Source organism: Anoplopoma fimbria, chromosome 23 (assembly GCF_027596085.1).
Source record: "Anoplopoma fimbria isolate UVic2021 breed Golden Eagle Sablefish chromosome 23, Afim_UVic_2022, whole genome shotgun sequence".
In the NCBI taxonomy this organism is placed as follows: domain Eukaryota; kingdom Metazoa; phylum Chordata; class Actinopteri; order Perciformes; family Anoplopomatidae; genus Anoplopoma; species Anoplopoma fimbria.
In genome coordinates, this window is record NC_072471.1 from 7,697,153 (window position 1) to 7,709,972 (window position 12,820).

Genomic DNA, 12,820 nt, shown 5'->3' on the forward strand with positions numbered 1-12,820 from the left:
CCCTCCCCAACAGCTGAGTTGTCTGACGTGGTAAAATCACACAGGTCCTCTTCAGCCAAGATATTAACCGATTTGTTTGAATCTTCAGCCACTAGAGATAAAAAAAAACCCACAGGGAAGCTGCTCTGATCTGTGCAGGGTTACCACGATAAATATCTTATGTTTCATTTGTTTTACTCTGAGAACACATAATGAGCATGTTGTCACACAAACACATTGATGACGTTGATGATTAACATTTACTACGGGCATATATTTCATTACAATGTGTAAAAGTTGATCTGTAAGAGGAAGAGACTCACTGGGAAAGGCTCCTGCCAGCTGGCTCCCACTATGGAGGGTCTGATGATGGCGATGTTGAGCTTGTCCTGCTCCTGCTGCACCACGTACTCGGCCAGGGCTTTGGTGTAGGTGTACGTGTTGGGCCTGTCGCCGATGAGCCGCGGCGTGATGTCGCGCACGATGCCGTCATCCATCCACCTGGAGACGGACATGAAGGGCTTCGGTCAGAGAAACGCAGCATGCATGGTGCTGTTGATTTGTGTATTATTATCATTCCTTTTTTCTACCTTAAAATTGGTCAAGTATTGAGGGAGAACGCTGCCGTTTGGAGAATTCTCCATCAATACTGAACCAATTCCAAAAATTGTTGTCCCCATTAGTCACCTGGACACGAAAGCATGTGAAAATAGAATCCATATTGATAGTTGAGTTACTCTTTAAGAAATCAGGAAAATACTGATGTAAACTTTGCCATCTTTTATCACATACAAAATAATGGTTTGTTAGAATAAAGTCAGTAATGAAAAACAAAAGTGGATAAAATTTGGCTTTCATTGCGTTGCAGACAACACTTATGAACTCTTTTTTATTTATATTATTGGTCTTAAGAGACAGCGTGCTTGTTCATCACATCCCCATGAGATATGAATCAAACTGAACAAAACTTGATTCCACGCCCTCGGAGCACAAAAAACAGCCTTTTTTCTCCACTCACTCAAGGGACTCGATGAGTTTCCTGGGCTCGACGGGCGGCGGGTAGATGACCTCGTCGATGTGCTTGCGGTTGCAGTTTGCATAGGCGGTGGAGATGTGAACGAAGGCCTCGAGGTGGTGCATCTTCATGGCCAGGCTGAGGAGCTGCTGTGTGGCGATCACGTTCAGCTGCAGGGCGTGTCTGCCGGAGAGGAGAGGGAGATGTAAAGTGTTAAGTAGTGTGTGTGTGTGTGTGTGTGTGGGAGGAAAGTGTGTGCAGATGTATGTGTGTGTGGGAGTGAAAGGTTTGTGTGTGATGGAGATTAAATCTGTGTGTTCTCCGTTTGAGCGTTTTGCATGCAAGAACCTTTCATTCCAATGAGAATTTTGCAGGCTAGTAGGACTCTGCAGATTATTAATTATAAGAGAATTATAAACTGGAGCAGAATGACACGAAATGATGGTCAGACATGAAACCAAACAGGGAAAGAGAGAGAAGGGGGGGAGGGGGGGACGGACATCTGCTCTCCTTATAAATGAGTCTCATCATTATATTTTACTGAACACAGCTTTCAGCTCACATTAACACTCATCCAGCCATGAGCAGTTCAGCGAACACTTGACGTAGAGTGCATGCCAGTGGTAGTAATTAACCGTTAACACCTTCATATAATCTTATTTCTACATGTCTGTCGGTTTTTCATACTTAAGTACGGAGAATGTTGCTCAAATTGTAAAGCCGATTTTGACCTATGCAAGTAACTGACCTGACAACTCTGTCGCATTAGAGGGGAAATCCTTTCATCAAACCATGCGTTCTTGAATCCTCCATAAATTGCATCAATAAATGACAAGATTGCATTACATCGTGTGATGAAGGGTGCATACGCAGAGGGGGCAGAAATAGAAACAATCGAAGATGTTTTTAAGGGAGATGGAGTAACATGGAGACAGATTTATTGCATAACCTCTCGATTCTTTTTCCAATAAACCAATTATTGCTTTCAGAAGATTGTGAAAGCATTGTGAAGATTGTGAAAGCATTGTGAAAATTGTGAAAGCAATAATGATACGGATGATACGGTTCAAAATGAGACCAAACTTTTCTACAGATATCAGCTTTTTAGTGTAGACAAATCAAAAAAGTGGCCTGCAACAGACTAGGTAAGGCTTGTTTTTAGCCTAGCCAACTGCCGGAAAACGCTGTTTACTCCTGAAGCATTTGTTGATCATTTGAGGCCATCATCGGCTGGTTAAGAGGAGTGACGAGTCAGCAGTCAGTGGGAATCAATGAAACCACAAGGTGTCTTTAAAGTCATAAATGAGCACAAAAAAGATTGGCCTTGGACAGACAGACAGACACTTACGCACACGACCACACGCATAATATCCCTACACTATACTTGTTTCTGGTTTCAATTTGAATGGTGCAGTTCTAACCCGATGTGGCCAACAACACCAAAACCTTCTCTCCATCAGTTGGTAAACCTGCTGCATTCAGCAGTGGATCTGTTTCAGCTCTGGAGTGGAAGTCCAACAGCTTTCAGAGTCCATTTTTGCTCGAGGGGACAGTGAGAAACAGTTAAACTCAGAGGCCGTGAGACAGAGTGCCCCTCTGGCTGTGTGTGGGTGGTGCTCTCAAGGTGTGTGTGTGTGTGTGTGTGTGTGTGTGTGTGTGTGTGTGTGTGTGTGTGTGTGTGTGTGTGTTGGTGTGTGTGCGACAGGAGGTAGGAGCATGTGTGGTGGGCGATGGGTCCATTGCCATGAATCAGATGTGGCCAGGTGGTGCCAGCTTGTTAGCCACAGCACAGATAAATGAAAGCAGAGTGGTGACGGTAATAGGGAGGGTGGTGTTGGTTATTAAAGGAGGAGCTCTGTGCGTTGGTTTGTGGTCTTCCCACAACCTTCTGGGACAACATGCAGGGCGCCATGCTGTCGGGAAAAGATGGACGCACCTCTGTGCCCCTTCATAAATCCGACTCATCTCCTTCTGCTTTTGTGGTTATGTTTTGGGTGGAACTAGAGATATATCTGATCTGAACTACAAGGTACCACCTCAAAGGATTATTAGAACTTTAAAAGAGTTGGGTCTTATTTTTTGTAGCTTTGGACATTGTTTATTATAATAGTCAGACAGGTTGTAATAAAAGTTAAGAAATATAAAAAAAAAACATTTGTCTGCTGCATTACATTTTATTATTGTTTCAGACATATCTCCTATTTGCTAATTTTTGTAAAATCGAGTGAGTTTTTCCTCTTCAGGCCTGTAAAAGTATTCCAAATAACAATCTTACAAGATGAAAGTGACTTCAAGGTTTCACCTCATAGCGTAGAAGGCAATTTAATATGTGCTCGTTATCATCAATTCAGACGACGTAATTGTGTATCACGATATCTCGATATATGATTTAATCACTATATAATTGATGAATTGAAATGAAAGACGATGAGCTGAAGCTGTCTGTGTTCGCGGATTAACGTTTGGTAGTAAATGTTGTTATTACAGAAGGAATACCAAAATAAATAACAGGAATGATCCTTTAAGTGTAGATAAAGACCTGGAGAGGATAAAGACCAACTGAGATGTCAGCCGCTGACTGGGTCGTCTGATTTATGCCTCGGCGCTGCCAACAAGGCCGCCGGTCACTGCACATGAGTAATAACTCTGAGAGATGACACAGATGTGAGGGGAGAGAGAGAGAGAGAGAGAGAGAGAGAGAGAGAGAGAGAGAACGTGGGAGTAAAAGCTAGATGAAGAGGGGTGAGATGGAAAAGGTGAAGGCCACTTAGCGAAAAGAGGTGGAAGGCGAAGCAACAGAGAGGCGGAGAGAGAGAGGGGAGTCAGAGAGCAGCAGACAGGACAGAGTGAGATGTGAAAGCAGCAGTGGATCAATACAAAGCTGTGAGGAGTGAAGTGCAGCAGCTTTAGCCTAACTGAGCTGTCACTCAAACCTAATGAGTGTCCCGCCTCCAAACACACAGTGGTTCAAAACGCCACGTCAAACATGACGTGTTTCCTGTTTGTTCTTCTTTTGTTACATTCCTGAAGCTGCAGTCACAGACATCAACTCTTGATGAAAACCGGTTGTGCAACATCCGGTGAGGGCAAAATATTTGTTGATATTATCTTTTATAGGTTTTCATCTTTTTATAACTGATTGTAATGTTTTATTTTATAATATCCTGTGCACCTTGTGCCTTTTGTATGTTTTTAATAAAAATAAATATATTTTTGTAAACTCATGTGACGAGTCTTTAATTATCTTGAAAAGCGCTCTATTAATAAAAATGTATTACTATCATCTTTATACAGGCACTAAAACTGTAGTGACCCCAAAGTCCTCCAGCAGAACCGACGAAAAGTTTGATTGAACCCTTAAACAACATTTGTCATGTTTGTATTTATGTAGCTGTATCTTCAGAAACTGTAATCTTCCTACATTAATAAAATGTTCAAGTGTTGTTTTAAAGCCTTCTATAAAACCCTGGTGGATAATCCAAATCATATTATGTGAGTAATCCTCATTTAATTAAAGCCTGTAACAATGCTTGGATATTTACACTGTGAGACAATGAAGATGTCTAAAGAGGTCAAGTGGCACTTTTAGAATTTAGAACAAATGAATTGTTTAGACTGGTCTTAGGAACTTGATGAAGGCCACAAGCCAAATGTGTTCGTCTACACAGTAAAGTTGTTTTATATACACAAGCATTGCTGCAGTTTTGACCTTTTCAGACTATTTCCCTTCTCCGTGCACCTTGAAAGTATCTGTGGAATTTGGCAAATGCACCCGCAGATGCACATTAAAGTTAAAGGCCTGGGATGTTTTGTCTCTTTTAAATGAACTTGCTGCAGCTGTGGCTCGCTGTGCTGTGGATGCCTGAGAGAACAGAGAACTAAAGCAAATATATTCACTAACACAAAATGGACAAAAGTATTTTGCTTATAAAAATAAACATGAAACCCAAACTGCCCACAAAGTGATGCAGTGAGGAGTTTTTTTTGGGATTCAACCAAAGCTGGTATATTTACCCGAATTTAAATCACAATCGCATAATGACTAAGTATTTATTATAGGCAAAATGTGTGTCAAAATATCATTTCAAATTAAATATTGTTGCAATGCAGTCTTTGTTTGATAGATTCCAGCAAAAATCGCACCATAATCATTTTAAAATGTGTTCCAATGAAAATGAGAATTTGATATGAAAATGATCAGTCCCTCTAATATCGCAAATTAAATCGCAATTTCCATAACAGTCAAACTAATCTTTTAATAATGGTTCAGCCCTAGATTTAACACCGGAGATGGAAAACTGTACCCTGACTTTGTAGATTAAATTCTACAATTTAGTTTTTGAATTAGATTGAATTAGTTAAATTAAACTAATTACGTTTGAATACGTTCAAACTAGATTTTTGAGACACTCAAAAGGTTAGCGATCTCCCTGCGGAGACCAGTTCCTGTGCAGAGGGAGTTCAATGCACACAGGATGTAGCTACGCTGGTTTATATGACAAAAAACTTAGAGGACTATTCAGCTGGACTAAATCAACACATCATCCACAGAAGAAAACAAAATATCTAGGTCACCATTATATATGATGCACTGTTCCCACCAGGATCCAATAAGAGCGCAGGAGCCTGAGGCTGCAGCAGATGAGTGATGACACAACGTCCACGCTGTGATGTATAACGAGCTGGAAGTCATCAGTGGGTTCAAGCCATATAGAAACATTCTTAATGAGCATGTTATTATTCATTTCCACATGCTTATAAGTAAAAATACTCTGTCAGTTGGATACCATTACTGCCGTTTCACTAATTAGGATCACAAACTCCCTACATGTCTCCTTATAATCGTCTAAATGTGATTTCTTCTGTGTTGCTCACACAAGCTCTTTGTGCACAATGTGGCCCCACGAACAAAGAAAGAACCACCTATTTGACTTTATGGTTTTATAACGGTTGATTTCTCCACATCCCCAGTCCTTACTTCCTCTTTGCTTTAAATTCAAACAACAGTGCAGCTTGTTCAGCTGGAGCGACGTCTCACAACAGGAAGTCCCTGTTACCCAACAATAACTAGATGAAATGCCCAAAAAGCTGCTAGTGGCAAGGAATTTAAAAATCAAAAAGGGTTTAAATATTTTTTTCTGGTAGAAAGCAGCATAATAAAGATATGACAGAGTATGTTTTTGTGTGAAGGAGGGATGGTAAAGAGTGTTTGCATTGATGTATTGATGTGAGGTTTGATACTCACTTGAGCGGCTCGTCGAAGCGGATGGTGGCGGCGCAGTGGAAGACGACGTTGATGCAGGCGGAGAGCCTCTCGACATCCTCCGGGCTGATGGAGAGGCCGGGCTGCGTCAGCTCGCTGCTGATGGGGATGATCTTCTGGTGGAAGTCGGGGTTGTCCTCCCGCACTCGGTCGAAAAGCTGCCGGACAGAAAAACAGAGAGAGAGAGAGATAAGTTTGCACGGCTACATCAAATAATGCAGGGCAATAAACAGAGCGACAGACTTAAATGTCACTTATAATTGGGCCCATTTTGCACAGGAGCTGGAGGGTAGATCAACTGTTAAACCTGACACATGCATCAACACTGAAATAGCATGACGAGGAATGCAAATGATCTCAAGTCAGCAAAGGCAGCAAATGTGGTGATTTGCATAAAACCCCTCAAGAAACAAATCAACCACATGTCAAAGTAAGGTTTTATCACCAGAAGTGTTTCTGATCTGAAATGTCTGCCATGTTTTATTTCATGAAAACAATAAACAGGGCTGTCACGAGACAGGTGAGACAGGTGAGACAGGTGAGACAGGTGAGACCGGTGAGACAGGTGAGACAGGTGAGACCGGTGAGACAGGTGGATCGGTCTAAACTGATTATTACTCTGTGCTTGACTAGGACTACAAAACTTCTACATCTCCACACTGACAGCTATTAATAACTGGTTGTAGTGCTAAAATGTTCTGTCAAACTACAGAAAAGGTGTTGCAGCCTAATATATGGCCGTGATCTGCTTTCATTTCTGAATCTCTTATATACATAGTTTTGGCCTCCGTCATTTGAGATTTGATTGACTACAATTAATCTACCGATCGGACCGAAAGATTGACTGATGATTAAAATTAAAAACTAGTAGCAAGATTGGGGCACAGATTAAATCCTCCATCACAAAATATAATTTCCATATCACAATACTGATATGTGTATATCAAAACACCAAATTTATACTGTCTCACAGTACATATTTTTGTAGAATCTCCATCCCTACTGGTAGCTACTAAAACACACTGGTATGGAGATCGAAATAGGTTCCCTCTAATGTAATTTGCTCCAGACACAGAAGAAAAAACATGTCCAATAGATGCTTAAGCACTATTTATGTCAAGAGAACCCTTTGTTTCATGGCCTAACAGCCAAAACAATAAGTCAATAAGCTACCAATTTCATTAGAGTGTAAGATTATTCATTGATCTGAAGGGAAATATGACTGTGTAAATATTTGCACTTTTATTTGAAGAGCCTCTGTAGGTGTGACATACGGGTCGGGCTGAACAGAAGAAGTGTTGCCTCTGTGGACCCACGAGTTTTGTTCGTCAGTGCGGTGAGTCAAAGGCATTCTCCCTGATGAATGTCAAAGAAAAGACATGCACTCCCTGTTGTATACATAACACTATCAGTGCTGTGCACACCAGACAAATATCCAACAGTAGGAGTGAACATTTGCCCCTTTGTTCAGTGGAATCTGAGGGGAAAAGGCACAAGGAAGAATAAATGCTTCTGTGTGAGGTTTGGACTGCGAGGAATTATTCTTTTTCCAGTTAGGACTGCTTGTTTTATCCAAAAAACAGACCAGAACCTAAATTTACAATATTCGTTACATGTTAAATTGTTGCAAAAAACACTTCAGCACACGCAAATGGTTCATCCCTCAGGTCAAAACCGCTCGTCTAGAACTTCCTGACTGATGACTACATGCTGCTGTACGAGCAGCGCATGCTCATGCACTTCATATTCTGCATGATGCACCACGTGTAACACTACACGAAGCTCCAGTTGTGTGATATCATCCAACCTTTTACACAGCTGTTTGCTCACTGAGGGCTGCAGACGACATTCCAACATGGAGGGGGGACAAGTCGTCTAGATTTACCAGCTCATGTCTCTCTCTCTCTCTCTCTCTCACACACACACACACACACACACACACACACACACACACACACACACACACACACACACACACACACCCTCCCTGCCTGACACCGCGGTGCACCCTGCAGAGCGCTGAGCACTCCCTTACCACTGTGTTGTGGTGGGAGACACTCAACCAAAGGCAGCAGAGAGAGTCAGTCAGATGTCACATGGCGTCATGCATTTCTCTGTTCGGCTCCATTCAGGAGTCGCAAAGAGTAGCGTCGCCAACATGGCTGATATTTCTTGCAGCTGTGCACGAAGACGGGAGAAGGCATGAGAAGAAGAGAAAGAGGGTGAATGAGAGGGGATTGACATCAAAGTGTGTGAGCTCTCTGTAATGAAATTGCAGCTCTCTGCATGTACATGGGTGTGTCAGCTCTCCTACTAAGCAAGATCACCCTTGGTGAAGGGGACAGATGTTGAATTAAACAGCTTCAAACAGCTGTTTATATTCATGTTCTGTAATCTATTGCTTCGTAACGCTGTTCTCCAAATCCTGATGTACAGTATGTGATGTCATAACCTGGAACAGTTCCCAACCGAGGGAGAGGGGGTGCGTGTGATATTATCTGCTTAATAATGTAGCACTGTTTTCATTATGTAATGCAAAAATAAAAGATTTTTCCCTCCCTCTGCTCGAGGCCAACAGCTGGGCAGTAACAGAGATCTACATTCTGTAGAGTGGCAGTAGAAGAAGAGATTTAATGTGCTGCTTTCTTATAAAAATGTTTTTAAAAAATACCACATTTGTAGGGTTGGGCAATATATCATTGTTATATAGATGTTGTAACATTATAATTTGGCATAAATGTTGTCTTTTCCTACTTTTAAAGGCTGAATAACAGTAAAGTGAGTCATTTCCTGAACTTAACAGACCTTTTTTTGGCTTTACCCACTTAGTCATTATATCAACATTACTGATGATTATCTAAAGCTTTGTAAAGCAAATGTTATTTGAAGGCACAACAAGTACACCCTATAATGTTATATATTAATGGAGGTTTTTGGTAAAGAACATTGTGATAATTGATTTTCTCCATATCGCCCAGCCCCACTAATCGGAGTGTGTTTTACCGCACAAACCGTTCCGATCCACAGAGCTGTTGATGTCATGTAATGACCTCAGTTCAACTTCCTCTTGAGGGCGTGTCGCTTGGCAACATAAAAACAAACCACCCAGACATTGGCAGCGGCCCGTCGTGCAGGAAAACCATGTGGGTTGTATGATGAGGATGTCTGAAATGTAAACTCTTCTACCAGCCCTGATTAAGCTCCCTGTCACATACCGTACCTGTCAGAGGCACATCAGGTGACAAAATAGTTCATTGTGACAGAACACAGTCATAAACATGACCTGCAAAGGCATTTTGGGTTTCAGCCAGGTTGATATACATCACCAAACAAATGTCTTAACTAGTCAAATGCTGCTTTTTCATGAGGAGAATACTAAATGCCACATGTGTGACTCACTCGTGCTGTTGAAACTGCTGCTGAGTCAAAAAAACACATCAATTTAAAAAGCATAAAGAAAAATCCTCTAAACACTGCAACAAGAAGAGTTTTGTTTGACCACAATGGAAGTTGACATACTATATTTAAACTAGGGCAGTCACAATAAGTTATGATGTAATACCTGCCATTACAGAGAGTATCTGGCTATTTCAAAAGGCTGCCCACTCTGAGTTGACTTATCTGTCGTTTTGGTCTCAGTCGACCAAGATTTCTCAAGTCGTTAAGTCCCTTTTATTGCTTTTTCTCATACTGAATGTTAGAGTGTAAAATGTTAGCAAAGTTAAATAATAGAAAGACCCAGAGGGAAGAAAGTGCATCAGGGTCAAAAGGGTGAACGAGGCCATTGACTGTGGGCTTCAGAGCTCTCTTTGTTGTGGGCGCAGGCAGAGAATGGCATTGTGGGATTGTTCTGTAAAAGGCTCTTTTCTTGTGCCAGCCTTCCATCGCTCGCATTTACCATCACACCCCTCTCCGAAACCCACGGGGCATCAAATGAGCAAACTGCCTTGTGCGCGAACACAATGGTCCAACAGTTTGCATTTCCTCAACGCTCTGCAGGGACGGCTGTGGTGGTGTTTAACCACGAGCGTTTAAAGTTGTAATCCTTGCAGAGTCTTCTTGAGTTAGATAGAGGTCATCTATAAAGTCAGTTCTGTGAATGACTTTTCCTTTGCTTAAGCTGAAGAGGTGGCTTGTACATGTGGTCACCATTTGTCCTTTCCTTTGCTCTGGACACTGTCATTTCTTTCCCTTAGGGGCAACAAATCTTCCATCAAGAGTGCTTGAAGCGACTTTCACAGAAACCCAACACTAATGGCACTTTCCTTTCAGCACAGCAACCCGAGATGCCATTCAAACAGCCTCTCTTCTCGCTAACTGCCCTTTAACTGGGCTCCACTCTTTTCACAGCCTCCCTCACGCAGACCGTTACCCTGGAGCACAGAGAGAAAGGGCAAGAAAAGACAGCAAAGTGTTCTGTTTTTTTTCTGTCCAAAAAGTTTATTGTAGCAAAATGTCAGCTCTGCTTAGTGTTTTGGAGAGGGTCCTCGTATATGATGGGGATCAGAATAAAACACAGTGTGAAGCACAGCTATAGATGGCCGTTCTCACAACACTTTCAGAGGTGTAGAATAACTCCTTGACAGACTGGAGGTCACAGCTGCAGACTCTTGACTTAGGCTACATCCACACTTCTACATTTTGTTTTAAAAGAACGAGCATTTAAGTGCCTGAAAACTCATATCACATGACCATTCCCGCACACTGGCCAATAAATGCTGAATTTAGGGACTTGACGAATCAGAGAAGGACACGTCATGACTGATGAGAACCAATCAAAAAGCAAGTGTCATCACTTTCTACGGTCTTCGTTTCTGCCAGTCCAGACTAAAACGCAATCCGGATTTTTTAAACTAACATCTCCGTTTTAGGGGTTCTTAAACTCAGTAGTATGGATGCTTGGCGTTAATTGCTTAAAGGTTGTGCATGTTAAAACAAAACACGTACACATGTGGATAAAGCCTTTACACTGATATCAATGATCAAAGTAATTTGCTTGCTACGAAGGTTTCAATATCATTGTACTGAATATCTTTGTTTTTTTGACTGTTGTTGAGCAAAATGAAAAAAGTTCATGACATTTCTTATGGCTATAAAAAATGTTGAATGCCATTTTTCGTACTAATATAGGAAATAAACAGCAGTTTAATCAGTTATGAGAATAATTGTTAGTTGTTAGTTGTCTCTTTGAACACTGTCTTTCATTCAGCTAACAAGACACAAACTAGTTCTTTCAAGTGTAATATTGTCTTAAAGCAGTCTTTAAGACACACTTTCTTGTAAAACACTTGAGTTTTGAAAACCAACACTATCAATATCCCTCTTTTTGTTCCTTTGTAACATCCACACAAATCTTAAAAACAGCTGCTGTCTGTGCCACCGCTGGTCCTTTCTCTGCTAAGTCAGCCTGATACGCCAATCAAAGACAAACAGGCCAATTTATTGTAGTTGGTGAAGGTCTGCCAAAGTGTGTCAGACAGAAGTGATTAACGGCTGCACCCTCAGCCATGACCTCCATTTGCTGACAAGCACTGTCTCTATAAGCTAAATCATGGGATGTGAGCAGGATCACTGACAAAGGAGGAGAAAAAAATATTCAAAAAGTTATTACCAATGACTAAAACTCCTTGATCACTGTCGCTAATTGGGCATTAGCACTAAAGCCCAAATAGGATTTGGTCAGTCGTCTTTAAATTTCAGATACTAGCGAGGTTTCTCTTTCTTATCTGCAGAACTGAAAAGGCTGCATATTACTAGGTAGAAGATATAAATAAAATTAGTCTCATGGGACAAAGGACAGACATGGCTAACCCCTGGGGCTGTCAGCATATTAAGGAGAGAAAAGGTTCATCTTCACTCTGTCTTCAATCCATCCATGCTGCCTCCGCTGGAGTGTCCCAGGGGCATTATAACAGATTTAACCAGGCAAAAGTCCCAAAAACTTGCAGTCTGGGATGGAACTGCCTGCTGATTTTTTTTAAAAAGGTACTAATAAGCTTAAAAATATTGCTAACCATTAGCATACTGCTGGAGGAGGATGTAAACTACATTTGCATGAGGGACCAAGTTATCTGGTTTATCTTAATTTAAGCTCTGTCTACAAATGGTGTTATATTTCAAAAGTGTGGTCCACTTAAGAGAGACAATGCCGGCTGTACTCTTTATTCAACTCTTTCAACCCTGAGTCTCACAGCTTCTTAAGAGCTTAAGGGAGTGATCAAGCAACGCAGTGAGCAGCTCAGCACGGCAAACTAATGAAAATGGAGGGTTTTTCTTTTGTCTGGCTCTGGGCTATCATTGTACACAACTCAATTGAGAAGATCAATATGAGCAGAGTAATAAGGTTTCTGGGTTTGGTGTTTGGTATGCAGACAGTGACCTCATGCTGAGCCAAGGAGACTTTTATTACTCTCCAAGAGCAAAACGGACAGAAATAAGACTCAAGGTTTATGATTTGTGGCTTTTGTGTCCTCATTAAATACCACAAGGAATTGAAATGGGATTGAATGGTGAGTTGGTGTCTTTGAGTTTGATGCTTAGACAGCCAGTCAGAGGGTTGTGAA

General features: G+C 41.4%; 1 protein-coding gene across 4 annotated transcripts in view; it reads right to left on the bottom strand.

Moving 5' to 3' along the window:
- Positions 1-12,820, bottom strand: part of si:dkey-97m3.1 (fatty acyl-CoA reductase 1) — a 48,887-nt gene that overhangs the window by 9,737 nt on the left and 26,330 nt on the right. For all 4 annotated transcript variants that reach the window (XM_054624953.1, XM_054624954.1, XM_054624952.1 and 1 more), the window contains exons 3-5: positions 6,240-6,415; positions 998-1,177; positions 303-480 (exon numbers count right to left, since the gene is read on the bottom strand). In XM_054624953.1, the coding sequence (XP_054480928.1) occupies positions 303-480; positions 998-1,177; positions 6,240-6,415 (534 nt within the window). The remainder of the gene's footprint in view (positions 1-302; positions 481-997; positions 1,178-6,239; positions 6,416-12,820) is intronic.